Source organism: Stegastes partitus, unplaced genomic scaffold, assembly GCF_000690725.1.
Source record: "Stegastes partitus isolate 25-593 unplaced genomic scaffold, Stegastes_partitus-1.0.2 Scaffold797, whole genome shotgun sequence".
NCBI lineage: Eukaryota > Metazoa > Chordata > Actinopteri > Pomacentridae > Stegastes > Stegastes partitus.
The window spans coordinates 316,397-344,346 of NW_007578528.1; the positions used below are offsets into that span (position 1 = coordinate 316,397).

General features: G+C 43.1%; 4 protein-coding genes across 6 annotated transcripts in view; 3 read left to right on the plus strand and 1 right to left on the minus strand.

Moving 5' to 3' along the window:
• The window catches only part of LOC103364955 (brain-specific angiogenesis inhibitor 1-associated protein 2), a 10,892-nt gene extending 10,630 nt beyond the window's left edge, over positions 1-262 (plus strand). Inside the window, exon 14 of the mRNA XM_008292258.1 lies at positions 190-262. Coding sequence (XP_008290480.1) covers positions 190-262 — 73 coding nt within the window. The remainder of the gene's footprint in view (positions 1-189) is intronic.
• A 3,571-nt stretch (positions 263-3,833) lies between these two features.
• ndufa3 (NADH:ubiquinone oxidoreductase subunit A3) lies at positions 3,834-6,564 on the minus strand. The gene is made up of 5 exons (XM_008292259.1): positions 6,554-6,564; positions 5,366-5,442; positions 5,033-5,107; positions 4,100-4,177; positions 3,834-4,014 (listed from the first exon to the last, which is right to left on the minus strand). The coding sequence occupies exons 1-5, from the start codon at positions 6,562-6,564 to the stop codon at positions 3,923-3,925; spliced, it is 333 nt and encodes a 110-aa protein (XP_008290481.1). The 3' UTR covers positions 3,834-3,922.
• On the plus strand, positions 5,481-11,584 carry tfpt (TCF3 (E2A) fusion partner). Its single transcript, XM_008292246.1, has 7 exons — positions 5,481-5,711; positions 7,520-7,621; positions 8,281-8,403; positions 8,765-8,835; positions 8,918-8,987; positions 9,941-10,099; positions 11,028-11,584. The coding sequence occupies exons 2-7, from the start codon at positions 7,520-7,522 to the stop codon at positions 11,100-11,102; spliced, it is 600 nt and encodes a 199-aa protein (XP_008290468.1). The 5' UTR covers positions 5,481-5,711; the 3' UTR covers positions 11,103-11,584.
• A 1,148-nt stretch (positions 11,585-12,732) lies between these two features.
• Positions 12,733-27,548, plus strand: cnot3a (CCR4-NOT transcription complex, subunit 3a). Of its 3 annotated transcripts, none has more exons than XM_008292247.1 (18): positions 12,733-12,870; positions 13,502-13,572; positions 15,306-15,373; positions 16,098-16,172; positions 16,258-16,347; positions 16,444-16,572; positions 16,742-16,837; positions 16,933-17,152; positions 17,232-17,365; positions 17,563-17,619; positions 17,893-18,823; positions 19,780-19,885; positions 19,972-20,113; positions 21,376-21,511; positions 23,621-23,819; positions 24,774-24,906; positions 25,191-25,316; positions 25,868-27,548. In XM_008292247.1, the coding sequence occupies exons 2-18, from the start codon at positions 13,548-13,550 to the stop codon at positions 25,964-25,966; spliced, it is 2,766 nt and encodes a 921-aa protein (XP_008290469.1). In that variant the 5' UTR covers positions 12,733-12,870; positions 13,502-13,547; the 3' UTR covers positions 25,967-27,548. The 3 variants fall into 3 exon arrangements, with proteins under 3 accessions (XP_008290469.1, XP_008290470.1, XP_008290472.1); XM_008292248.1 differs by having other exon boundaries at positions 21,376-21,475; XM_008292250.1 differs by lacking the exon at positions 17,563-17,619.
• The last annotated feature ends 402 nt before the right edge of the window (positions 27,549-27,950 follow it).

Genomic DNA, 27,950 nt, shown 5'->3' on the forward strand with positions numbered 1-27,950 from the left:
TTGCACATGACTCCGTTAGTTGAGTCTCTTTGTGGCTCTTTGGTCTTTCTAACTGCTTCATCGTGGCCGACGGGAGCGACTACATCCCTCCACTGAGGACGCTCTGGTTTTAGTCTCTGACTTGTCAAACTTTTAACATCAACTTTCCATGAAGTGATGATTCACACATTTCTGGTTTCCCGCTTTCAGGCCGAATCCGTTCGCTCACGTCCGACTCAGAAAAACGGTCACCAACGACCGCTCGGCTCCCATCATCGAGTGAGTCTTCAGCCCGACCGTTCCTGCCGTCTGTGGTCCGTCAGTCCGTCCAGCCTCCGGACCGACCGACCCCCGCTGACCTTTCTGTCCACCGTAGTTGACTCTGGATGTTGTGCCGTTTAATCTTGTTCAGCTTCTTCGTGTGCAGGAACGGACCGATTTTAAAACTCTTATAAATGTGATTTAGTTGTGAGAAGAAAAAAAAAAAAAGAGCGAATCGCTGTAACACCTGACAAATGTGCTTGAGTGAGCGTTAGAATAAAACCTAGTCTAGTTTTTACGCCCTGTTTAGCTTCGTCCAGAATAACTAACATGTTTTAATTTGCCTCTGACTGTTTGTTTTCGTGCCATATTCAGAGAAGTTTCTGCTGATTTAGGGACTGGATCCTAATAGCTGGTTTGGCCTTAATGAAGTGTTTGGGGAAGAGGACAGGCTCCTTCTCTACATATACAGGATTATATTTTGTAGGAAAGCTGCCAGACTGGTGCATTTTCTTGGTTTCAATGAAGGTGAACTTTTAAAATTTAATTTTAAGTGTCTTTTTTTTTTATTTTAATTTTATTTTAAAGCGTGATTATTTGGATTTTAATGATTGAGACGGACACCGAGCTACTTCTGTGTCCCGTTGTGTTTAGTTTCTGGTGTTGAGCGGTGTTTTCTGTCGGGTATATTTTATGTTTCTGCTGCTGTACGGTTACAGGTTTAGATTATTGGATCAGCAAAGAACAAAAACTACATCCTGCCTTAATTTTGATGATTCAGATTTGAGCCTTAACGCAGAGAAACTCAGACAAAACAAAGAAAAGCTCATAAACTTCTGAACGTTTGGATCGAGGTTTTGTTAAGTGTTTTCTTTAGGAAGTAGCTCGTTGTGGAGGGTTCCTGGTCTTCTGGAGGAGAGATTTGAGCGCTTAGTCTTTGGGTTTGACGTCTTCTCGATTTCTTTTCTGAAGCTCTCGTTCTAGCCGACTGTAGCTGCACGTTTACCGACCAGACTGAGCAGAACCTCAGAGAGAGATGTGAAGTTTAGACTGGAGGAAAGAAAGTGATGAAGAAAGTTTAGGGGAAAGTTGACCGACATCGGAGCAAGTGCTGGTGGTGAACTAGAGACGCCGACGGTCGAACTCTGTTGTAGCTCTGCTGCCGTTTAGAGACGTGAAGGTGAAATAATTCTCTTTAACCGAGTTGCTGTGATTTTTTTTATTTTATTTTTTTTTAGCACCTTGAAGATTTGAGATGTAAAAGTTGTAGAAAATCATTTCTAACGGCACATAAATATATAAATGACTTGATGTAGCATTCCATCACTAATGCAAGTGACAGACACATGGTAGAGCTAACGCTTATTCACACCTGTACATAGCTGAAAACATGCAATTATATAACTTTTATTTCTTTTTAAACCGATATTTCACTTTGGTAGAACATTTGGATTTTGTGGCGATGCAGAAGAAAACCTGACAAACTACTTTTACTCTAATTACTGTGCACACAGTCTTGAATTTTAGTTTTAAATGGATTAATACTGATTAATTTATGTGTAAGTGGCTCATAAAATCCAAAAAAGGGTTAATCTTTTACTGAGTTGGTCAAGAAATGTTGCACAAAAGATTACAGTAATAATAAATGAGAACTATTTCAGGACCTTTTAAAACTGGAGTTGAAAGGTTAGAAAAAAGAATATTGGTTTAAAAATGGTGACATCAAAAAATCATCAATGAAATTTTAAAAAATGCACGAGACATGAAATCAATCTAGAATATGTCTGTTTTCTAACAATATGAACAAAAATTATTGTTAAATCTGCAGAATATTTTCTGTCCAGAACCTAAAACCAGCTGATCGGTGCAGCCGTCCTCGTGAGCACAAAACCAGAACGTTTCTACTGAAGTGAAATATCGTTTAAACATTAGACATGAGTTCATGAAGTCCTCGGTTTTGTGCAAAAAAACTGCATCAATATGAAATCCTGACTGCAGAAGTGTGATGACGAGAACTGCTGAGGAATGTTGACATGTGAAATAAAAGTTCTATGAAGGACGTTTTTCTGTTAGCGTCTCTTTTAAAACCTTTTAAATGTGCGTTTACTGCATTGTTGCGTCATGTTTTGTGTATTTATCTTGTGTAGTTCGTTCAAAATCTCACTGATGAACTCTTAATTTATCTGTGAACACATTCTTCCTGCTTATGCAAGAGGAATCACGCTGGTGTGAAACAAGGAATTCATTTTTTCCCGGCGTTAATCTGATTGCAGGTTTTTCTCTCTAAGCCTCCTCTGAAGGATCAGAACTGTGTTCAGGCTTATGTTCAAAACTCTGCTGAGCTGCTCCAGAACAACTGAACAGAACTCTGAGCTCTGACTCACGTTTTCTGTCTGATGAACGAGGTTTGTTTCTGCTCCGTGGCTGTTCAGAGGCGGCGACAGCATTTCACACACGACTCCAGTCGTCTGTAAAAATTCTATTCAGGTCGTTATCTGGTGAGATTTTGGCTTTTTGTTCACATTTCTAACTGCAGTTCACAGACTTCAACTAAAACCACATTCTGAACAATATTTCCTCCAAAACATTAGGAACGATCCAACCAGCATTTTCTTTATTTCTATATAATCATTGTTTTATTGTTAATATTTGTTACCTGAACATTTTGCATCATGAATCCAAAATACTTCCAGAAATATTCAGATTAACTGCAGTCTTTTATCCTGATTTTAAACTGTATTCGTGGGTTTATGCCAAAGAAAAACACTCATATACTGATAGAACAATTATGAGAACTTAAATAAAACTTAACTGTGAGTTATTGTGCAGATCACACAGGCGTCAGTCATAAACAGGGAGGTTTTATTGTGATTTCTATTAAATTTTTACCTGTAAATGTGTTTTCAGGTCGTTCTTATGTGCAGAAAACCTTCCAGTGTTGCTTCTGTTTCTATATTCTGAAAGTTTCCACTGAGGGGGTTTGTTCATAGATCATTCACAGCTTGATTTATGAACATTTTATTCCTAAAAACATGCAGAACATGTTCTTTTTCTTCACTGTTGACGGCATTTTCTGATGACTGGAGTGAGTAAAGGAGGAATCCAGAATCCCTTCTGTACAAACTTTGAACTGTAATAATGTGAAACAGGAATTTTAAAGCTGACTTTATCCAAAGTTTAGATGTCTGTTATGGAAACTATTACAAAATTCTGCATTTTTAGCAAGATAATATGAAATTTTCATATTTCAAGCAAAAACTAAACTTGTTCTAATGTCAGTAATCAGCTGGGAAGTTTAATAATAACCTGCAGTGTTTTACCTTAAAGTTTGTTTAAGCTGTGGATGTGCAGCGTCCACTGCAGCTGCCTCAGAATGACAGATGTTGAAAAAAAATCTAACTATGTTTTCAGTCTCGTTTGGGAGTAACACAAAACTTTGAAGTGAATCTCACTCTTTTTTTTAAATAATTCAAACATAAGCAGGTCAAGTTTCAAAACATGAAGATTCAATTTCGGTTGAACAAGATGCTGAAACATTTGTGTTCTGTTCTAATGTCCTGAATGACTCCAGACCAAAAAAGACAGCGCAGAAGTAGAATTAAATAGAATCTTTAATCTCAGACAAGTGCGCACAGACATGCACAGGAGGAACGACGCAGACGTCGGCGTTGAGGGCAACAAGTTAGAGCGTTTTTACCCACGCCAGGCTCCTTCCTTTCGGTTCACACGGATGTGCAGGAACGTCGGGCATGTTTCCATCATCTCGCACTGGAACTGAAAATTAAGAAAAGAGGCTTTAATGCTTCATAAAACAGACGAAACCGTCGGACACGAGCTGCGGTGAAGTAACAGTGTTTACCAGGGTAGATGTACGGCATCGATGAGTTCAGCATCGTCGTGTATTTGGTGTAGGGGCTGACGAATGGAAGGATAGAACCTGACGGGAGACAAAATATTATTTATTACTTCACTCACAGGACATCAGCACTACACTACAGTCACAGCTGAAGCAATAAGGAGCAGCTCGTCTGATAATCCATCAGTTTGTTTTAGGAAAGAAGTTTAAATTCTGTGATTGCAGCTTCTTCAATGTGAATATTTTCTGGTTTCTTTGCTCCTCTGTGAGAGTAAACTGGAAAACAAGACATTTGAGGAAACACAGATCCACATTTTTACCATTTTCTAACATTTCATAGACCAAACTGATTTTTGGTTGATCCAGAAAATCCTCAACAGACTAACTGACAATTCAAATAATCACCACTTTCAGTCAAGTCCACCTCCAGTTTGTCGAGAGATGTTATTCATTTTTGAATTATTTTTATTGTTTTATCTCTAAAGTGTGACAGGATGGTGAAAATGCTCATAGCATCTTAAAACTAAAGGCGACGTCTTTTGTTCGCCCTCCAGTCAGAAACTAAACCAGACAATATTACTCAGACTAACTTAAATATATTCAGCTGCAGCATCAACAAGCAAATATGAAAGTAATTTGCATCCAGTGTTTCAGGAAAAGCAACATTAAAGGAGCAGGACAGTTTCTGGTCTGGTTATTTTATGGTCATTTTTGTTCTTTTCAGTAAAACGGTAGAAATAAAAATGAAGACACTGTTGTCATAAAGGTAGGTTACCTTCAACAAATGTATGTATTATGTGCTCAACAGTGTTGATGTGACAGTTGGATCAGCAGATATCAGGGTGTGAAAAAATACAGACGCTGTTTATTTACTATCTGTTGACTCCACTGTCATCTGTCTCTTGTCTGAGCTCCGTGTATTCAGCAGCTACTCACCTACTATTCCTAACGTGCAAGAAAGCAAGACAACGGGCTCCTTATTCCACGCATTCTTCAGAAACGCTCCGATTCCTGCAGGGAAAAAAAACATCACATTAATAAAACCCTTCTGCTGCTGCTAACGCTAGCTAACGTTAGCTAACATTAGCAGCACAACCAAGGTCACATTTTCCGTTTTGTTTCTGATTAATATCATCCTGTTAAAGTCACTATAAGCGTCATTCAGAGGAATTTTTCATATTTAATGTGTATATCAAAGCCGCATTGGGGCTCAAGGTGAAGCTAACTTCGCTCATTTCTGGTCCAAAAAATGACAAAATACACACGTACCCGCCATATTGTCTGGTGTAGTTTTAACTGCGCAGGTGCTCCTGGGAAATGTAGTAACTGCGGAGGGACGTCCAACACTGCGGAGTGACGTATATTATCTGCGCCCGTCGCACGTAAACAATAGTGTAACAACGGAACGGAGTCGCTGTCGATGCTTTGTGCTTGATTTCAGTGCGTTTTTATGCCATTAAACGCTCGAAACCAGCTTTCATTAATAAGTAACAGACTTATATGCAGTTTTAAAAGTTTTTAGGTCAGATTTACGCGCAGGTTGATGATGAAACCGGTTGTAGAATAGCTTTGAATCCGCACAGCTGCTGTGTTTCTGGACTGATCACTCAGAAATGTAAGTACCACAGAAAGACAGTCTGTCGGTGGGGACAGTAGGACTTTAGCGGAGAATTACATCATTTTACTCAATATTATGCATAAAAATATTTTGCAACTTGGCGTAGTTAGCAGTCTGAAAAACGAAAAATGATTTTCCTTACTCAAGCTGAATTCAGTGGCAAAGAAGAGACTCCAGAAGAGTCTCATAGTTTGGCCTGATGGAGCCACAAAGCCTCAGGTCTGAGGTTAGGTTAAGATTAAAAAAACAACAGCAACTTTAAAATATAAAACAATTATTTGTTTCAAAACCACTAAACAGAAAATCTATCGGAGCTGTCAGAGTCAAAAAAAAAAACAACAAAACTATTTCTCAGAGGATTCAGAGGCGTTATTGTCATATGTAGCATTAACAAGTTATCTGCGGTGAAAGTCTTAGTTCTCTGTGTCTCTACGTTGTGCTGTGCTTCACCTTTTCACAGAATACATTCATTCATCACACTCATCAGGAACACGCTCGGCTTCAGGTTTTTGATGGTTCCTTTTCGTTTTTCATCTGAAACCTAAAGTCATGTGGGACTTCTGATTGCTAAGTTTAAATCAAAATTGAAAAATTAAATTAAGTGGTCAATTATTTTTTTTGGTTCCAAACGAAAAACAAGAGAACGAAGCTCAAAAAGTGCTCCAGTGTTGGTGACGGTAAATCGATGGACAGACAGAAAGCAGACGAGTAAGAACGTCAGAATAATGTCTTTTGGACTCTCTGTGGTGTTTATGTAAAGCACATAGCTGTTACTGTCATTTAATGCTGCATTTACTGAAACTTGGACGTGTGAGTTACACTGAATTCCCATGACTCACGTTGAAGACATTTTGCCCATAGTCCTCATGTGAAGTTTGCTGTAGTGGGTGTTTATTAGTATTCTGGTATACGGTGGGCTCACCAACACAGAGCATGGGTCTGTGAAGGTGGACCGACCCCGAACATCTGCAGAGTCACACATTTTATAGGGTATGTCAAAAGGTGGGGGGTGGGTGTCTGTATGTAAATACAGAAGTGAATAGTGGTTAGTGGCCTGACTGTACATTGAGCCGAGTACCGCGGCCATCAACATGGTCTTACTGCCCTCTGCGACCCAACCGGCCGGTGACCCAGTCGATAGCGATCCCCAGTCCATGGAACAGGACCCCGTAGTGGTTATTAGCCACCCGGTTGGGAACCGACGGTCTGATCCCTACCCCACTTTGCTATGGGCTATAGGAACTTTGACCGTTTTCACCAGCCTTGCCTGTTCACAGAGGTCGCCCTTTGCGCCCCTCTGCTAGGTGTGGGCTGTCACCCACGTACCACGCCTGGCCTACACACCTACATGCGACCAGTGCGCCGACTAGACGGTACCACGGCAGTATGTTCATTCATACTTCATCAGACACGGGGGCCTTCAGTCCTCTCCCCAGCACTATATCAGATCTTTAACGTGTCCTTGGAACTTTGCAATTCCGCCGCCGCCTGTTACTGCCTAGGTTTGGGGTGCCTAATCCCCTTCCATAAGGAGGTAGGAACACACATGACAGAAGGTGATGGGAAAAGACATGGCAACAGGGGGTGGAATCGGGAGTCTGTGACCATCAAAAGAAAAGAGAATGACTTTCTTAATCATCATCAAAATAAAAGAAAATTACTTTCTTCATGACTCATTAGAACTGAGCGTGACCAGTTAGAATTCAGGCTGACCGTGGCCTCCGTTGGGCTCCGTCAACTTAGACCCAGTGCATCTTTATGTATATATCTATAAAATAAATGATAATGATGCCCTTTCTTTCCAGATGATGGAGGATTTCTCTGGCTTGGCTCTGCCTCCTCTGTTTGGAGGACACATCCTGGAGGCGGAGCTGGAGCCTGGTGGTGTGGAGCTCGGACCAGGAGAGGTAACCACGGTGATCTTAAAATTTAAAAGAAGTTTAAAATACAAAAACTCAGTGTTGCCAGAAGCCTGTAAATCAGAGTAAACGATGTTCCGTCAGGCAGACTTCTCTTGTAGATTAGTCATGGAAAGTGAGAACAGTTTGCTTTTGTATCAAACAGCAGCCTGATGTCTTTGAGTTGATTTGCCTGACTTGCTGTAAAGGTATATATTCTGCAGCCCTGACACAGATAGAGTGCTTTCTTTGCCATATTAGCAGTGTTAACGTCACGTTTTAGCCTCCAAGAGTAAAATATAATATTTAAATTGGTCTTAAAAGCTGCCTTTAGAGAGACACACTTCCTCCAGAATCTTAGTTAAATATGCTTTAAGTGGGATGTTTGCATTTAAAGGCAGAAATTAATCAAAATCTTACATTGTAGTTGTACCAGACAGGAAACGTGGTCACATGTTCCACAGAACAGCAGGCTGTTATGACTGATAAACTAATGACACACGTACTTCAGATTCTTCTGTATCATTCAGTGTACGCAGCTGGTTTATTTTTTCCTTAGCTCTAATGATGCTGTGACAAAATGAAGCAACACAGCTTTGTTATAACCAATTAAACAGCATTTACTTAATGAAACACACAGAGAACCAAACCCAGGTTGTTTCCTTCAGGTGGAACTGGGCCCTGGAGGCAGCGAGCTGCTGGAGAACACGACGCAGGAGGACGAAGAGAGACGAGCTCTGGATAAAAGAAAATATCTGGCTCTGAACAGGAGGTGTAAAGAAATAGAGCAGGTGAGCTGCATATGTAGAGCGTGTGAATAAGATAAAACTTTATTAAACCCACTTGAAGCTATAAGTACATAGATTTATGTTACTGACAATAAACATAAACAAAAATAAGACTAGAATTTAAAAGTCATATAAGTAATATCACGCATGATATTTAAATATTGCGCAATAATTTGAAATAATACACGATAAATTAAAATATTCCTATGAAAGTGAAATGTTGCACATGTTACTGGATAGGACTTTTAATAGATTTGTAATATTTAGCGCCTGACTTGTGCCCTTTTCTGATATATTTACATCTGTGTCTGTTTATGTGATATATAGTAATTTTAAATATTGGAATCAAATATGTTGTGTTCAGGTGAATCAGAAGATCCTGGGTCGCCTTCACCAAGTACAAAGAATCACACGACGCTTGAAGAAAGAAAGACGGTGCGAAACTTCGTTACAACATCAGGTTTTTGTACATTTTTCTGAGAGGCTTCCTGCAGACTTGACTGATTTTCCGTTACAGGTTTCTGATGAAGACTTTAGATGCTCACGGGGATGATTATAGAAACGCACAGCTCACGATACTGCTGGAGGTAAGGATCTATATACAGTCTGTGGTGTATTTAAAATAAGAAAAAATTGCCTTTGTCCTCAGTTTAGTTGTTGAAAATGATCTTCAGAAGTTGTGCTATAACAACTTTGTCCCAAAAATCTAACATTTTAATATTTGCATGTTATTATAATTGGCTGGGATGAAATTTAAATTGGCCAGACAACAACTGGCTCCTCTGGTCTCTGGTTCTGATCCATGCTGCATTTATTCATTGATCCAGTAGGTTGGATTTTCCTCTCAGGCTCTCTGAGGAAACACTGGCTGCAGTTCAACCTGAACACTGGATTTTTCAGTTGGTCACAGCTGAGACAGTCGTGGAAAATCAGTTGTGCTGAGGAGCTCAAACTTTCTAGATGTTTTTTTTTTACAGGATCTAGTGCACATGCTGTATTTTCACCTAAAAACTTTCTGAGTTTTCAAGGATTTTTTACACAAAATGTGGAATAAAGTGATTTTCATAAAATGTCATGATTTTAAACTGATGCATCACACACATGACACGTTCACAGAATGCTGAACAGCTGGAAACCTGACCATCGTTTCCCGATTTACAGTTTGTTATTTTACTATTTGCAGAGTAGTTGGCTTTACTTTGGCTTTTAACTCTGGCAAGATTAACTTGTTTGTTGCTCTTGATGCAGAAAATTGTCTCTCTGTAAGCTGGAAAACGTACAATATGAGTATAATACTGTATCTCATAATGAATTTTAATGGAAAGAACACCTGAACAGAAACTGCTTCATGTTCATGAACCAAAGCCCTCTGAGCCTCACGGACCAGGTTCCTGCTCCACCTGGTTGGTTGTCTGTTGTCTGCAGCTGACTGACTGCTTTGAAACTGAATTAGTTCTGTGTGATGCACCAGAATGAATAAGTGTAATGAAGCTGATTCAAAGCCATTGGATTTTAAACTGTTCTCCTGAACCTGTTTCAGGATGAGTCTGGAGCTCATGTGGATCCTGCTGCAGCAGCTGAGGACGAGAGGATCAACGGAGTGTCTGGATCCACTTCGTCTGCAGCGGTGCATCATGCAGCTGGACCAAAGAAGAAGAGGCACCGGATTCCTCGACAAGAAAAGGACAAAGACCAACAGGTAGGTGAAGGACTGGACATGTACGAGGGGTGATCAGTAGGTTCTGAGACTGTTGGTGTGAAATGTGCAGCGGTAGCAGTCAGGACACAGGATGCTGGGTGACGTCGCTCTGTCGGCATCAGGACCTGATTCCAGATGTTTCTCCAACATCAGCTGGATGATCATCGTGGTGGCCAGAGGAGGTTCTGTGGTTCCCACCCGCAGACCAAACAGCAGTTTAACAGTGGAAGAGCCGCGGTTTTCTGTAAAGATACACAAAAAGACAAACAAAGACACAACAAGTCTGCAAAGAAACTCAAAACAATGGCAAAGAGATAAAACTGTCTGCAAAGAGACACAAAACACCCACAGAGTCATAAAATGCAGCCAACAAGGCTACAAAGAGACACAAAATGATTACAGACACAGAACAACCGCAAAGAGTCATAAACTTACTGCAAAGAAACACAAAAGGACCAGAAAGACATACAACAGGACTGCAGAGTGACAGAATGACTACACGAGAGAAAAACGACGACTACAGTGACACACAAGATGACTGCAGGAAGATGCAACGAGACTGCAGAGACACAAAACAACCACAGAGATGCATAAGAGAGATACAAGACTGTCAATAAGAAGACACATTGACTGCAAAGAGACACAAAATGACTGTGGATAGAAACAAAACTCACACAAAGAGACACAAAAAGATGCAAAACAACTACAGCGACTCCAAACGACTGCAAACAGACACAAAATGAGCCCAGCGAGACAAAGCGGCTGCACTTGGACGGGGATTGTGGCCAAAGTTGTATCACATTTTTGATTTTTATAGCGTCAGAACCTTCTGATCACACCTCATATCTGCGGCTCACGTTAGTCCTTTAATAATCATGTGTACATCTGACAGAGCAACTGATTTCTGAGTTCCTGCTTCTGTTCACAGACTGAAGCAGACATGTCAGTGTTGGCAGACTCACAGTTTGGGGAGATGCCCAGTCCGACCTCTCTGTCCCACTGATGCTGACGACGACCGGTTTCCTAAACTCCTCATTGGATAACTCTGCCTTTCTTCAGTCGGGCTTTGCACTATTTGTAGTTTCACTTGAAGGGTGTAGACAGATTGAACTCGTGCGAGGTAAACTGAACTGTCATTCTCCTGATACGTACAGTATGTTTACGTTTGATTTGTATATATTTTTTTGTGTTTTGATATCTTGTGCCGATGATTCTGACCAGTACACGGTGTCGTAGATACGGATCAACCTGGACATGGAACAGAGAAAACAACTTGATTTTATCCCTTTAAGCAGATACAGTCAGTGTTAATATTAAAATATTGCACACCTGAGCAGACTGTGCTGTGATCTTTTTTTATTTGTATATTAATGTTTTTAAATTCCAGCACATCTGCGATCACAATGTGAACGTTTCTGTACAATAGTTCAAACACACAGGAAGATGTTTCCGTTTCAGGCGTAAATAAATTGATCAAAAAATCAAGTTTCAACTCGTGCTGCTTAAATGTCATCACTGTAAGTTTCCTCGAGTGTATGAATGAAAAAATCAGTTTAAAGAATGAATCTGTGAGGAAGATAAACTATAAAGAAATGTTTTAAAAAATTTTAATGGGAACGTCTGACAGATTTGTTTTTGTGTCGATCATAGAGTTAAATCCCAAATTATTCATCCCAATCCCAGGTTTTGACTGACAGTGATTTGTTCGTTTGGTCCACACGTTTCCAGTCTGGAAATGACATAAACAAAAGACAGTGTGTTAGAGATGTTAATGATGAATTCTAACTATTCCTTTCTTCCTTTTTACCTTCTACTTTCTAAAATTATTCATATTTTTGATATTGTCACTGGGTTTCTGACCCCCGTAGCTCCATTAAAATCAGATAAATGTATAATCAATGTAAACAGAAAGAGGAAATGAAAGACAATACCGGTGGGAGATATGCTAGAGAAGCCACAGTAGAAGTAGAAATGACTTCACAGACAGAACCTCCAGCTCTGGAGACGTGAAGGGAAAGAAGAACAAAATACTAAAAACAGACTCAAGAAAAGGTTATGAGAGCACAAGTGAGACCCACATTTGCAAGCTACAGTATCTACAGTTAAGCCCCAAATATTCTCAGCCGTGCCGAAATGTGATTTACGGTAAATGTTTATTGAACCAACAGGATTGTTCTGGCTGGAAAATAATACCAACGAGAGACAAAAGACAGTAGGACATTGTGTTAGGGATATGACGATCACTTAAATCTACTTTTATGTTCTTTTGCTTCTTTATTTAAAAAAGAATGAAGAATTTTGGACATGACATTTTAGGAAAAAAACTGAAATAACCTCAAAGAAATTTTCAGAAATGATTATTAACATCTCTAAACCATTGTCCTATTATCGTTTGTCTTTTGTTTACATGATGTCCATTCAGAAGAAACCTCCTGGTCAAATATAAACCCACTACAATGAATGTAAAGTTGTCATGAACTTGAATAATTTGGGGTTTAAATCGAAGTCATCACTCTGCTCAGCCAATGGGTGGCCTTCATTCCAGCGGATGTCTGGCAGTGACAGATGTGAGCTCCGTCCAATCAGATGTCTCGGATTGTATTTAGGGCGGGGTCGAAACGCGGAGGTGGGATTTTAGCTACCGTCCATCTTCAGCTACATCACAGTGAGCGAGCTTGTCGAAAAGAAAACACAATTTGGAAGTAAAGAAGACTTTCTGGAATTAGTTCTGGCTCTATTTGAAAAAAGACAAACGAAAGCCCATACCCTAGGTAAATGTCTTGCACAAGTATAAATCTAGCTGGTCGGCTTGACCCAGTTTCCCTTTTTCCTAAATTTGGCTAGCTGGCTAGCTAAGCTGCTAGCTAGCATTTTATGCATTAGCTAGCCAGACAGTTAGCCATATTAGCTAGCAGGGTAACGATTTCAACGGATTCTGTATTATTGTGCCTTTCACAACGCAAAACCACCATATGAGAGCTGGGTCGGATCCCAGAATAATGATGCATGAATATGAAATCCGGCCATCAACACGCTCCGTGGGGCTTGTTTTGTAACCGAGCGAGGTGGACGAGCTAAGCAAGTGGCGAGTATTAGCGTTAGCTCAGTACGTTAGCTCGCTAGCTGGCTAATTTTAGCTGACAACCATGTCAGTCAGATTGGTAACATTAGCAACATGGTTCACGGTAATATAGCGATAGACCGGCAGTCATTCCGAAGTTTTGGTGTGAGGTGTTTGAATTGTGGAGCTGCGGCGTTATTTGTGCTGCTAACGTTTACTGACCAGCTGGATGGAGTTAACGTCAGTTTGACTCTCTGGAAAGCAACGCACCGACTGCTCAGTTGGAGGGATTTTGTCCTGTTTGAACAGGTACTGATGCACCTTTTGTTTCCTCCGCACAGCTAACTTTGTGACAGACGGAATGTGGACATTGTCGTAGTCAGAGCCATGGCTGACAAGAGAAAACTTCAAGGTAAGACTGTTGGTGAAGCTGTCGTGTTGCTCAGGATCCATCACGCTGCTCAGCATCGTGCACAGGCTGAGTTCCTGCAGCAGAGTTCTCATCAGACCGAAAACACAGCGTGGAAATGTGCTGTAATTCTGACTCGGAGACGAAGTTTAAACCCTGGTTTCTCTTGTTCTGTTCAGAAGAGCGTTAAATCATCGTTCATGTAGTCACACAGATATCCAGTTCAAGCTGTGGCCTGTTTGCTGTCCTCCTCTTTCCTCATTTAAACTCACCCTTTGTATGTTTCTGCAGCTTTTGATAAAGTTAGAGAAAGTGGGTGAAAATGTGCTGAACAAAACTCTACATGCAGCCTGCAAATGTTCCTCTTTTGTGACACAAAGTAAAAGTTTAAAATCTAATTTCTATGGTTCTGGTTAAATGTCATTCATGTGGTCACCCAAACACACAGCAGGAGCTGTGGACGGGTCACTATTTGCTGAACTATCATCACTCAGGCTCACCTATTGTATATTTTTGCAGCTTTTGCTAAAGTTGGAGAAACTGGTTTGAAAATCTACTCAACAAAAATACAAACGCAGCCGACCAACGTCCGTTTTCTGTGACTCAGAAAAAGTTTAAAACCTCATTTCTGTTGGTCTGGTTAGAAAACAGCTTAAAGGACGTTCATGTAGTCACACAGTTTGAGCTGTGACCTGTTGACTATTTGCTGTACTCATCTTTATAGATTCAAACTCAATTATTGTATGTTTGTGCAGCTTTTGACAAAGTTGGAGAAACTGGTTTAAAAATCTGCTAATCAAACTGTAAAGGCAACATTCAAATAGTTTTTATTTTTAACTTAAAATCTAATTTCTATTGTTCAGTTCAGCTGATCCTGCACAAAACTATACGTTAGAACTATACGTTAACTCCTTCTAGTAATGTCGTCTGTGTCGTCATCCAAATTTACAGCTGAAGTTTTAACTGTAACTGACTATTTCCTGCACTTTTCTTTGGTTTCATCGTGATTTAAACTCACCGCAACTTTTAGTAAGTTTGACTTACTGACTTAAAATCTTCTATCAACAATATAAAGACAGCATTCAGATTGTCTTCTATTCTGACTGGGAGAAAAAATGTATAATCTAACTTCTGTTGGGGTTAAATTTAGCCAGTTTTACACCAAAAGTTCCTGAGCTGTTTAACTGGTGACAAAGTGTGGAGCACTGAGTTAATCCTCAGCCCGGTCAGGTGTGGGTTTAAAGGACAATGATCAGACAGCGTGACCGGCGCACAGGAACCCCTTTGACCAGTGGCTGCAAAAGGCCTCCTTAAAATGCAGCTTTATTCGACTGATGTGATGCCACAGATGACAAGAGAAAGACGAGAACAGGCTGCAGATCAGTTGCACTCAAATGTCCACCAGTCCGCCGTATGTCGTCCAAGAAATAGTTTAAGGCAGACAATCCGCCACATGATGCTGTGGGTGAAAGCGTCCGACAACATGATCCTTCTTCTCCGAGCAGGACAACGTTCATCAAGCAGCATCAGCATCCTCGTTAACTCTCAGCGCTGCAGGTCATTCTGTTGCAGGGATGCTATGTGTTGGACCAGTAAATACTAACTCCTCCGTCTGAATAGGAACTGATAGACTTTAAAACAGTGTAACTCGCTGCCTTTAGGTTTTTGTTCAGTAACTGTTGATGTTTGGTGGTTTTGTCAGCAGTGACGCTGGAGCACGTCTTTTATCTCTGCAGGTGAGATCGATAGATGTCTGAAAAAAGTAGCCGAAGGTGTAGAACAGTTTGAAGATATCTGGCAAAAGGTAAGAGAGCTTTGTTGTTTCCCTGCTGATCACTTGAATGATTCAGAATTAGTAGTTCCAGAATGATGGGGGTGATTTTGTAGGGGAGTGCATCTGCATAGAAAATACAATAAATTTAAAAAAGTGGGAACAAAGAAGCCATTTGGAACCTTTCTCATATGGTGTAACTCTGGCAGAGACATCCACGACTGTTTTATCTTCAGGAGACATTCGTATCTCTCACACAGAGCTTTGTGATCAAACTGCTTTTTCCTCATGTAGTGGCAACACCTGCAGACAGAGAACCTGCTTTTGGTCAACATCCGTTCTATAGCTGAAATATTTCCATACAGTCGATCTCATTTGCAGTCAGATCCTCCTTTTCAGTGTTTCTGTCCTGGTCGTGTTGCTGTGCACATGTGAAGCTGAAGGTCAACAAACTCTGTCTTATGAATAAAGTTTAAAAAACTGCCAAGAAGTCTCACATCAGAGTAGATGATGTTCCCTCAGACAGACTTCTGCTTTTTGTATGAAGCAGCAAAAAAAGTTTTTGCATGACTTGTTTGAGTTAATTGTCTTTACTCCACATCACATTCCTGCAGTCTGACTTCTGTGCATGGACAAACTGCATTGTCAACAAGACAAAATGTGCAGCCCGACTTTGGATTCTGTGTTTGTTCAATAATCTGCTTTATTAACTGATGTGATTGCACATCATCGATTCATTAATTTGTCTACGTTTTAGCTCCATAATGCAGCAAATGCAAACCAGAAGGAAAAATATGAGGCTGACCTCAAGAAAGAGATTAAAAAACTACAGGTAAGACAGTTTAACTAAGACAAAAGTGTGGCTATTTGAAAGAGGAAAGGTGTTTTTGATGTTTTACTGTCTGTGCTTTTCCCAGCGATTGAGAGACCAGATAAAAACATGGGTGGCCTCGAACGAGATCAAAGACAAAAGGCAGCTAGTCGAGAACCGCAAACTTATAGAAACGGTCTGACTCTTTGTTTTCTCCTCTTGTTTTTGGATGAAGCGTAACTGATGAGAACTTGGACGTGAACGAGGCTTGTGTGATCTTTTCTTTCCTCAGCAAATGGAGCGGTTCAAGGTGGTGGAACGTGAAACAAAAACAAAAGCCTACTCGAAAGAAGGCTTGGGACTCGCTCAGAAAGTGGATCCAGCTCAGAGGGAAAAGGAGGAGACGGGACAGTGGCTAACAGTAAAACACTCACCTGCACTCGTTTACCTGCAGTCGTTTACCTGCACTGGTCTTCATAGCATTAAAAAAAAAAAAAAAAAGGCAGAACCTAAGAATGAAAACAGAACATCTAGAACTGGTCGACAGATGCTTCATTAATGTTTTCTCCTGATGTTTTTCTCTTGTGCAGAATACGATAGACACTCTAAATATGCAGGTGGATCAGTTTGAAAGCGAAGTGGAGTCTCTTTCTGTTCAGACGAGAAAGAAAAAGGGCGACAAGGAGGTAAATCCTTTTGTCTTATTCTATTCCAGGATGTGTGTTCCGCTACAATCAGGCCTAAAACGTCATGAACCGTACGTTTGTCTTCTGTTCTGTAGAAGCAGGATCGCATCGATGAGCTGAAGCGGTTGATTGAGAGACACAGATTCCACATTCGCATGTTGGAGACCATTCTACGAATGCTGGACAACGACTCGGTGCCGGTGGACGCGATCCAGAAGATCAAGGACGACGTCGAATACTACATCGATTCCTCCCAGGACCCAGACTTTGAGGAGAATGAGTTCCTGTATGATGACTTAGACCTGGAGGACATCCGTGAGTAGAGCGCTGGAGTGTGAGGACGATGTCGGTCGGATAGTCGCCGTTGTGACACCGGTCTGTTCTTCTCTTGCAGCTGCAAACTTAGTTGCGACTTCTCCGTCAGGTCAGGGCAACGTGGAAGATGAGATGTATCTCCACTCCAGCAGCACTCCCACTTCCACCACCTCCTCTTCACCCATCCCTCCATCCCCGGCCACTTGCACTGCTGTAAGTTCTCGTCTTTGTACCGTTAAAACCTCAGTCGGCGTGCTGAGGGGATGCTGGCTAGAAAAATTTTTGCACTTTGATTTACATTGACTTTAACCCTTCTTCAAGCCCCACTGTGTTTATAATAATCCACTGGCTAGAATTCTGCATCAACATTTGAAAAGTGGATTGTCACATCAAGGTATCTCCTCCTATAGGAGAACTCAGAGGACGATAAGAAAAGGGGACGATCGACAGACAGTGAAGTTAGTCAGGTGAGAGGCTCTCATCTGTGCTGTGTCAGTAGATGAACAGTTTAGCGCAGCGATCTTCATCCTTGGTCCTGGAGAGTGACGGCTGAGGGGTTCTGGCCTGTCAGCGCTGAAGTTTCCTCTGTGGGACCACGGCTGGAGACTTCTGATTTAGTTTGTGCCATTTCCAGCTTATCTGGGCCTCCATAGATCACAGTAAACTTTGCTCCTCATACACTCTGCAGTTACCTTCAGGACAGTTGTGTTTCAGATGCTTCTCTCTGATGTCATTTCCAGTCACCTGTGAAGAACGGCACCCCATCCTTGCTCTCCTCCTTCTCTTCCTCCACCACCTCCGGCTCCTCCTCGTCCTCCTCCCTCGTGTCCATGGCGAGTGTTGTCGGAGGAATCCCCGTGGTTCCCACGAGCAGCAGTCTTATAGGAAGCTTCAGCAGCGCCGTACAGCAGCATCAGCATCAACCTGCGCAGCAGCAGCAGCAACCGCTGCCGCCGAACCCGTCGCAGCAGCAACAGCAGCAGCCGCCTCAAACAAAACCTTCTGTCCCCTCAAACAACACCCCCAGCCCGCCCAGTAACCCTCTGCTGCCGGCCTCCACCGCCCCCTCTCTCCCGACGCCCAGCACGCCCAGCTCATCGGCTCCCAACTCCCAGTCTCAGCCCACGCCGGGGCCCACCTCGGCCTCCAGTTTGGGACTCGGCCTGGGGCTGGGCTTGAGCAAAGTCGGCATGACGGGGACCAGCAGTGCCAACCAGATGCCAGGTTTAGGCCTGGGGGGCCACCCCACTCCTTTAAACACAATGGCAGGGCTCATTTCGGGCTCCACACCTGCCCCTTACGCTCAGGCAGCAGCATCTGGAGGCTTGGGTTTGAGCAGCACCACGCAGTCCAGCATTTCAGTGGAGAGCAGCACTTCCATCCCGACCTCTGGCTCCAGTGGAGTCACCACCAACGGGGCGGGCACCGGGCTCGGCCTGCTCGGCTCCAGTCCGGCCCACAGCTCTCTGAGCAGCAGCATCTTGGGTCTGGTTCCCGGGCAGAGCGTGGCGCCCGGTGCCTCCCAGCTGCCTCCGAGTTCCGTCAGCTCGACCCCCGGAGTGGTCGGCATGATGGGAGGCAACGGAGGAAACGTGGGTGTGGTTGGAGGAGTCGGAGTGAACGCTGCTCCAGCTCGACCACCGAGTGGACTAAAGCAAAACGGAAGCACAAGTAGGTCACCTCCCTCTCCTGGTCCTCATGAGTGTCCACTAGGGATCGTAGATGTGGTCTTTATGGGCCAACATTGATACCAATCAGTCAGTCAAGAAAGACGAATAGCTACGGTAATATTTAGAGCTGATGAATATTTAATGCAGGAGCCTTCATTCATAGTGAGGTTGCTTCATTAGCAGACTTCTATAAGTGAACACAAAAGACAGGACGATGCTCTTCTCTGTCTGCTGTGAGATCGATGGGTTGAGATTGAACGGTTTGATGTTTTATTAATCTTTCTCTGTTGCTTTTATTGTCCACTAAGGTCCAGATCTTAAAGCATTATCAATTTTATATCTATTTCCAGACACCAATTCAGTTTAATCTGTAGCCTAACTTAGCTGTTAGCTACTAGCTGTTAACGTAGCGTTAGCCGCAGTTTAAGCAGCTAACGTCCTGATTTGTGGAGATGTTTGTGCTTCTTGTTCAGTTTTTGCAGATCGTGTCCCTGCAGAGAGACGAGTTTGTCAGAACAGAGAATTAAAGTTAATCTGACTTTAGAAACATCCAGGTAGCGCTAGCAGCAGGATAAGAAACACAGCAACCTGTTGGGGATAGCATTAGCCTAGCACTGAAAGCAGAGTAAGTTCAAGCTGCACTAACACCCACAAGTAAATTATTCTGGCATTTTTAGTGTAACGAGGAACTGCATGCTTGTGTTAGACTGAGGTGTTTATTACAACTTTAGCAACGTCTGCTAGCTCACCTCCGACACACGGCTAAGCTAAGCTAACGCAGTCATCTGTTCCTGTCCGTAACAGTAGCTTTAAGTGTTGATAGGCTGAGCCGGGCTGGTGCTAGTCCTAAGAAAAATGCAGAATATCGGCCAGACTGACAACCTGTGGATCCCGAGTGTTTGCTGTCCTGATAAGGGTTTTCCTCCTTCCTCCCACCTGTGCCTCATCTGTCCCCAGGTTACAGTGCTGTAGTGGCAGAGAGCTCCACAGAATCAGCTCTAAGCACACCGAGCCAGTCACAAAGCAGCCAACCCTCGTCTCTCAGTTCCTCCACCAGTCAGCCGTGAGTCACTTCTCGTCCTCAAACTCTGCACGTTTCCTCTGGTTTCGTTTCCTCACCTTGTCTCTCTGCTGCTCTGCCCGGTTCAGGATGGACAACGGTCCCAGTTTAATCAGCTCCATCACGCTGCCTCCCAGCTCTCCGTCCCCGTCCTTCTCAGACAGCACACCGGGCGGAGGGAGTCTTCTCAACGGGCCCCACTCCTACACTCAGGCCTCCGAGGGCCTCAAGGTGAGCCCAGGTCGCGCCAGGCCGCTTACAGGTGCAGCGGCTGATAATGTGAAGTCGGGTCAATAAAAAGCTGCCATCAGTAGATCATCGTCCTTCCCTGATCTGACCTTCTAACACCTTGGCAGTGTGAATATCAAACTATTATTAGGCCAGCAGCTCGGTTATTGATTCCTGAGCGCTAACAGCTAACCAAACTCTGTAGCAAGCTGCTCCAACATTTCACATCCAGACTTGATCTGTGCTGCAGATATCTGTGATCAGTCAAACAGGAACACTGCAGATCCCCACATGTACGTGCTTCAGGACAAACGACGTCACTTTGACCTTCGTGTGTTTGCAAATCTGAGCTTCACTCTATGTTTACCTGCAGCTGAACTCTGACTGGTTGTGGTTCCAGTGTCAGATATCTACAGTTTAATTCATAGTTGTAGGTCCAGGTGTCTTTATTTCAGTTCAACAGATCTGCATTGTCCTTTTTAGACTCTTAAATGCAGGTTGAACTGGTCAGAAACTGGAGTTCTGCCTCCTCAGAATGTGATTTCAGACACGTTGACCTCTAGCTGTGGTTTGACGGATTGGAATCATCAGTATTTACGATATCTGGAATAAAACCTACAACCACTCACGGCGTAACTTTGACCTGATGTCGATGTGTGTCATGAAATTTAAACTCGGCTCTTAAACATTGGAGCAGCTTGCCACAAGTCTCAGCTGAATTATTTGAGATGTGCTGGCACACACGGAGGTTTTTTAGTTTCTTCTCTTCGGTACATCGCTGCAGAGCGTTGATGCACTCAGCTGTAAATAGAATTATTAAAATATCCCTGCCTGCCCACAGTCCTCTGCTCTTGGCTCCCTTAACACCGAACACTGAATCCTACACTTCACGTACCCAATATCACATTAAGGCAGGATTCATGCCATGAGCAGATATTTTAGGACTTCTTGATAGAATAGAAACTTGTTGGCTTCGCTGCAAATGCTTTGATTAGTTTGCTGAATTTTGTCTGTTTTGACTGATTACTAAATGTGTCTTGTGCAGGTAATTAATTAATAACTGTGGCTGCCTGTTTATGCACATTTACAGGCTGTTGGTACCACCTACAGTCACACATATAATCAAGTTTTAATGTCCTTAGTTTCCATTCAAAGTCAATTGTTTGCCGCCATGTGTTTTCACGCGTTCCCATCCATGTTGTAGTTGCAGGCTCCTGGTTTAACTTCACTTTGCTAACCGCCGTGTGTCCACGTTCCCTCCTCAGGCTCCGGAGCCGCTCAGTTCTCTGAAGGCGATGGCAGAACGAGCAGCGCTGGGGTCAGGCCTGGACGGAGAGATCCCCAACCTGCATCTAACGGACAGAGGTCACCACGCTAGTCTACACACTGACTCTCTGAACAGTAATCTACCCGCAACTTTTACACAACATTCACACTGAGAAAGGAGCCGACTCACAGCTAAACTGTACATAAATCAGAATTACCTTCATGACAAAGCTGGTTTCCAACATACGAAGAGTCTGACGTGACGAGTTTTGGTGCATGAAGAAAAACGATTTTAATTAAAAGCATGTGCCAAATCCAGCAAATCCAAATAGTTGTTGAAGTATTAAAAAGTAATGAAATGTTCACAGTGTGCAGAAATGTGCATATTTTTTTTAGCTGAGAATGTACAAACAGCTGGATGAAGCTGTGCATTCATTTAGTGTGTAGTCACAGCACATGTGAAGAGCATCGGTGGTGTTTTCATTCATCAGCAGCTGCAGAACGAGATGATGCTGCTCGTGTCAGGTAGTGTTGATAGTTGAGATGACAACAGGTTAGCAAGCGGACAGAATAGTGTCGGTCCAGTGTTTCCCATCTGTCAGCCTGTGATCAGCCTCTATGAATGATGAAACGGGTCCATAACGAATCGAATTGATTGTTTCAGCACCACACTCTGGCAGTAGACAGTCCTTTGTTGCTGAACTACGAGGGGTGATCAAAAACGTTTCAGCTGTTCATGTACACATCTAAAACTCCTCCTGATGTGGATCTGACCGCTGCCTCTGTTGAAGTGTTAAAGTGCAGCGACTCTCTGCTCCTGGAGCTCCTCACCTCTCAGTCTGAAGCTTTCTCTGCTGTTTCTGTGTCTCGTTGTGGTTGTTTTGTGTTTCATTTGGAGTACTGTGGTTTCTACTGAGCGCACCTAAATATAAGCCACACCCACTGACTCTAAACAGAAAACCAGGTGTGTTCATATCCAGGCTGCAGGTGTCTCTAAGCTGCAGGTGTCCACGTTGGAACATGAGATATTTACACAGAAAGATGTTTTAACCTTTAATTAAATGCGTAGCGGTAACATCCACAGATACGTACCGTAGAGGCTTTTTTCTGAACACTTCCTGTAACACGGCTGCTTAAGGAAATAAAACTCCAGCAGCTACCAGGAAAAGTCACTGATGGCTATCTTCATCTTCCTCCTGCACTAAAACCACTAAAGTCGTCTTCTTCAGTGTCTTCAGGAGCTGAACAGCCTCAGAATCACTTCATCACTTCCTCAGCCTCTCTGTCGTCGTCGCTCTCAGCCTCACTTTGGTCTCGAGGCAAACTCATAAAAATCCATAAATTAGCCGCATCGTTGTTTAAGCCGCAGAGTTCAAAGTAGCAGCTTATAGTCCAGACATTACGGTAATTTGGTTCTCTGTCTGTTCCAGTCAGTTTGTGTGATGTTGTGTGTTGTTGCCGTCATTTTGTGTCGTTGCAGTCTTGGTGAGTCTCTGTCGTCATTTTGTGCCTCTCTGGAGTCACGTGTGCCTCTTTGTGGTTGTCAGGTTTACCTGTGTAGTTGTTTTGGACGTCTTTGCTGTCATTTGTCCTTTTGTGTCTCTTTTTGTTTGCTTTGTGTGTCTGCAGTCTGATTGTGACTCTTTGTGGTCGTTTTGTGTCTTTACAGTCATTGTATGTCTCTGTGGTTGTTGTGTGTCTGTGGCTGTGTCTTTGCTGTCCTTTTGTGTCTCTTTGTTTGCTGTGTGTGTCTGCAGTCATTCTCATCTCATCGTAGTTGTTTTGTGCGTCTTTGTGGTGTTTTTTTTATTGTCTTTTTGCAATTTTTTGTGTCTACAGCCTTGTTGTGTGTCTTTACAGTCATTCGGTGTCTTTTTATGACATCATTTTGTCTCTCTTTGTGTCTCTGAAGCGTTGTCGTGTCTCTTTGTAGTTGTTTTGTGTCTTTTGTTGCGCTGCTGTTTGGTGAGCGGTCGGTAACCACAGACCCTCCTCTGGTCGCCGCCGTCTCACACAGTGGGATGTTGGAGCTCATGTAGAAATCACTGATGTTCCAGAAACATCTGGATCTCAGGTCCTGATGCCCACACAGCGACGTCATGATAGTTGCAGCTCGCACATGTTGAACAGTACCAGAACTTTTTAATCACCCCTCACTGAAAAGGACTCAGTCAGTCAGTATTTGGCCAACCTGATGCTGCAGTGTCGTATCCAACAGTCCTTTCCTTTGTCTTTGTCCTGCAGACATCTTCTCCGGTTCCTCCGCCGCGTCCGGCACCCCCGCCGCCCCTCAGCCGTCCGTGTCGGAGGTCAGCATCCCCCCATCGCTGGGCGTCTGTCCGCTGGGCCCCACCCCGCTGCCCAAAGACCAGCTGTACCAGCAGGCCATGCAGGAGTCTGCGTGGACACACATGCCTCACCCCTCCGACTCCGAGAGGATCAGGTGAGCACGTCACAGCCGTCTAACGTACAGCGCTGGGAGTGTTTGACAGTAAACAATGAATTTATAATGAGCGGGTAACTTTTTCTTCACTGTATCCTGGAAAACGTGATCTGAACCCGTTTCAACCAGGACGAGTCTGAAGACAAACATCTTTGATTGTCCCATAAAAAGAACAACAGTGAACATCCACCTGTGGCTTCTGTTTTATCACACAGAAATGCAAATGTTGAACTATTTCTACACTCAGTGGGCAGCCTTATTGATTAATAGTTGATTGATAATGAAATCAAAATAATACATATTGCAATAAAATAATATTTAATGTGTTAAACTCTGGACGTTGTTCCATGTCCTGGTTTATTGGCTCCACATGCTAACAGCGTGGTCAGTGTTCAGCCAGCAGTGACGCTTCAACACTTGAGCTGGTTGACAGCATCACTGGTCAGGAGTCAGTTAGCATCACAGAAGTCTCTGTCATGGTCCCGCTGCTAGCTAAGCTCCCACAATGCTCTCTGCTTACAAACAGTCAGATGTGCTGCAGCTAATCTACACTTCTGACGTGCATGTTCTTTGTCGTCTCCGTTATCGGTTAAAACATGATTATTGATTATATTCTAACCAGTAGCCTCCCCAGTACCACCCTGTTGTCCACAGACTGGTCACAGAGCTGCACCAGGTGGCTCTGGGGTTTATTTTGGTTAAATCCCAGCATCCCGCTGCTGTAAATGCCTGTTAGCGCTCCAGCTCTGCAGCTGAAATAGTCCTCAACAGATAAACACTTCACACCTGTTGGAGGGAAACAGCTGCTTCAGGACCTTCGCCTCTGTTTAAACAGAAAATCTAGAAGTTGTGACCTATTTTTAAAGACTTGCGCTGGTGTCACAGAGAAACTGGGGTAGTTGGAAATGATTTCCTCTAACAGATGCTGTTTTTTTCTGTGCTTCTGTCCTAAAGGCAATACCTGATGAGGAACCCGTGTCCCACTTTGCCCTTCCACCACCAGATACCACCGCATCACTCGGACTCCATCGAGTTCTACCAGAGACTGTCCACAGAGACTCTGTTTTTCATCTTCTACTATCTGGAGGTAATTATGCAGCCGACAGGTGTAGATTTTAGATCAAAACCAGACATGACAGAGAACTTTTATTTGGAAAAACAGCTGTAAGGTTACTCATGCATGCAGGAAAGGCACAAACTGATGTTTAAAAATTCACCAGAATGCAGAATGGTTCCATGCCCAGAATCAAAGCAGAGCCCCGTTCACGTGTCTGCTGCCGCTGTGTCCAAACTAAACCTGGTGCTCTGTCAGCTCCACACTGATCTGTCTGCTGTGTTAGACCCTAATGGTGTCACTGGCCTCTCTCTCAGGGTACCAAGGCTCAGTATCTGTCTGCCAAGGCGCTGAAGAAACAGTCGTGGAGGTTTCACACCAAGTACATGATGTGGTTTCAGAGGCACGAGGAGCCCAAGACCATCACTGACGAGTTTGAACAGGTGCAGCCACACTTCATGTCCATCCACACTGAAACTCAGGGCTGATGTCACCCAACATCTGTCGTTTAGGATAGTTTGGTGATGAAAGAGTCCTGGTATGTCTGTAAGAGTCACAGCATGTCGATAAAAGAGTTGTAGTACAGTATGTTGTTTTTTTCAATATAGTCATAGTGTGTATATGTTTTAAATTTAATGTAGTACAACATAAGGTGGCAAACATCCAACCTAATGACTGCACAAACCGTAAAATCCAATAAAGAGCTGATCATATCTCACATAACAGACAAAATATAAATGGAAGTCCAGATGTTAATCAGACAGAACAGCTTTAACTGATTCCATGTTTTAGAGGAAACAAACCAGAAATGTTCACATTCAGACAGAATTTAAGACGATTTTAATTTTAATAAATGTTCAGATGAGTTTTGATGGATGTAATAGTTGACAACTGATCGATTAACCGTTGACTGGTGGTCCAACCAGTGCGCTGACATTCAAATCTGAAATCGGTTAAATGTCTGTTCACGCCTCTTCTCCTTCTGCTCCTTCAGGGCACTTACATCTACTTTGACTACGAGAAATGGGGCCAGAGGAAGAAGGAGGGGTTCACCTTCGAGTACAGGTACCTCGAAGACCGAGACCTGCAGTGACGGACGGACGGAGGGACGCGAGAGGACGGAGAGACAAAACGTGCTGCTGTTGACATTCCGAGACTGAACTCCAAACTGTGGATAGAGATTGTGATGTGTAGTAGAAACCCTCTCCTGAAGCGGAGACTGGTGTCTGTATAGGCTGCATCTCGACGCCAAGCCCCCGCCGCTCGCGTCGCGCTTTGCTTTTGACGTTAAAAATCGCCCCGTGGGTTCGGTCAAACGCTGGGCGCTGCGCGAGCCGGGAGGCTTCTCGCCGGAGATCTGCGTTCGTGCCTGTCTGTGTGCACACTCAGTATGTGGCATTAGGAAAGCCTACCCCATGCATGTTTCTCATGTTTTGTTTTCTTTTTCCGTTTCGACATGATTCTCTGTACCACCGACCCAACATGAGCCTGGAAGCCTTTGACTTGACACAAAACAAACCTGATTGTTAAGTGAACTGCCCATCTTGTATTTACTGTAATCTGGTGGTTTAGAGCGGGGACGGACAGTGGACATTTAGTCTGGGTGCGTAGGAACGGCTTCTTTAAGACCCTACGATGCCTGTTTGAACATGGTCACTATTAGAGATATAGTGAGCGTTTATCAATAGTTTTATTGATACTGTCTTGGTCGATTAAAACGCTGATTGAGAGTGACCACAGGGCCTCTCCCTGTGACAGGGAAAGAGTCCTTATTGGACAAGGATTAAATTGCTATGCAATTGAACTGGTCTCTGACTCCCTCTCTTTACAAATAAAATGTTTTTGAGTTAACCTGTCAAAGAAAATGCATTATTACGGCGCCTTCATGTTTGTGACAAATTAATAAACTTGTAAAATAAACCTTTAAGAGAAAACAGAACAACATTAATGATGTTTGATTCTCACAGCAGAAAGGCCACGCTGAGCGTCCTGAATGTACCCCAGTCACCTCTAGTCACTGAACACACCGGTAGCATTAGATGATCTGGTTCCAGTCAACCTCCACCTTCAGTTCAGCTCCTGTTCTGTTGTCACTTCGTCCTGAGCTCCGCCCAGTTAAACCCACCACCTGCTGTTTAAGTGAAACCCTATACAGTGAATGTGCACTGACAAAACTGTTTACATGTAGAGTTGAAACCTAGAAACCCTAAAGCTCCGGTGGTGGGTTCAAGTCCGGCGGAGCAGGAAGCGTCTCGTGGTTGTTCACGTGCGACCCTGAAGAACAAACCTGCAGTTTGAATGGACGGAGTGTTAAAACTGAATCCGACTTTTTCCGTTTCAGCAACCATGAAAACTTCAGATCTGTACTGCGGTTAACATTTATGTTGTGTGTGATTAGTTTTCAGGCTTTTTTTGGGGGAGGGAAAAGTCGGGGGGGAAAGGAGGATGTGAAAAAAATGGAAAATGCAGCAAAGTTCTGAGAGATTTGCCTTTTATAGATTCTATTTTTTGGGCTTTCGAGGTTTTCAGAAAGGGAAGGTCAGTTGAGAAATTGCTAAAATGTGAATTTCAAGACGTATTTCCAATTTTTTCTCATCACAGTTCTGCATGGGAGATGTCATACAACGGGGTTATAACAGGATTGTAAAATTTCAATAAATACTTTTAAGAAATGACACGTCAGCGTGTGGTGTACAGTCCTGTCATTCACACATGGATTCACTTCACACTGAACAGAGTTAGAACCCTGTACCTCTGTTCTCATCGACCAAGTGCAGTGGAGGCGTTTCCAGTTTGATTAACCAAATAAAAGCAAACTGGGGCTGATCAATTTGGAGAAAATACGTAATCAGGACTTTTCTGATATTCTGATTTGATTAATAGATTTAAAACGTCACCATGAGACTGAATCAAATGAGGAAGATGACAGGATTTTGTAAAACCACGCACGAGGTTTGGCTTTTAAAACCTAAACTAACTGCTGACGCTTGAACCGCAGCCGGAAACGTAGAAACTAATTAACTGGCTGCAGGGTTAGGGGCTGCGATTTCACTGTCTGTCAAGCCGTCAGTTACTTC

Bases quoted from the DNA above. Each gene is read 5' to 3' on its own strand.
- cnot3a (XM_008292247.1), top strand. From the start codon at position 13,548: ATGGCTGACAAGAGAAAACTTCAAG. The intron at 13,573-15,305 runs GTAAGACTGTTG...TTATCTCTGCAG, and splicing joins TGACAAGAGAAAACTTCAAG to GTGAGATCGATAGATGTCTG. The intron at 20,114-21,375 runs GTGAGCCCAGGT...TTCCCTCCTCAG, and splicing joins AGGCCTCCGAGGGCCTCAAG to GCTCCGGAGCCGCTCAGTTC.
- ndufa3 (XM_008292259.1), bottom strand. The intron at 5,108-5,365 runs GTACGTGTGTAT...TTTTCCCTGCAG, and splicing joins TACACCAGACAATATGGCGG to GAATCGGAGCGTTTCTGAAG. The intron at 4,178-5,032 runs GTGAGTAGCTGC...GTCTCCCGTCAG, and splicing joins TTGCACGTTAGGAATAGTAG to GTTCTATCCTTCCATTCGTC.
- tfpt (XM_008292246.1), top strand. From the start codon at position 7,520: ATGATGGAGGATTTCTCTGGCTTGGCTCTGCCTCCTCTGTTTGGAGGA. The intron at 8,836-8,917 runs GTGCGAAACTTC...TTTCCGTTACAG, and splicing joins CGCTTGAAGAAAGAAAGACG to GTTTCTGATGAAGACTTTAG. The intron at 8,988-9,940 runs GTAAGGATCTAT...AACCTGTTTCAG, and splicing joins AGCTCACGATACTGCTGGAG to GATGAGTCTGGAGCTCATGT.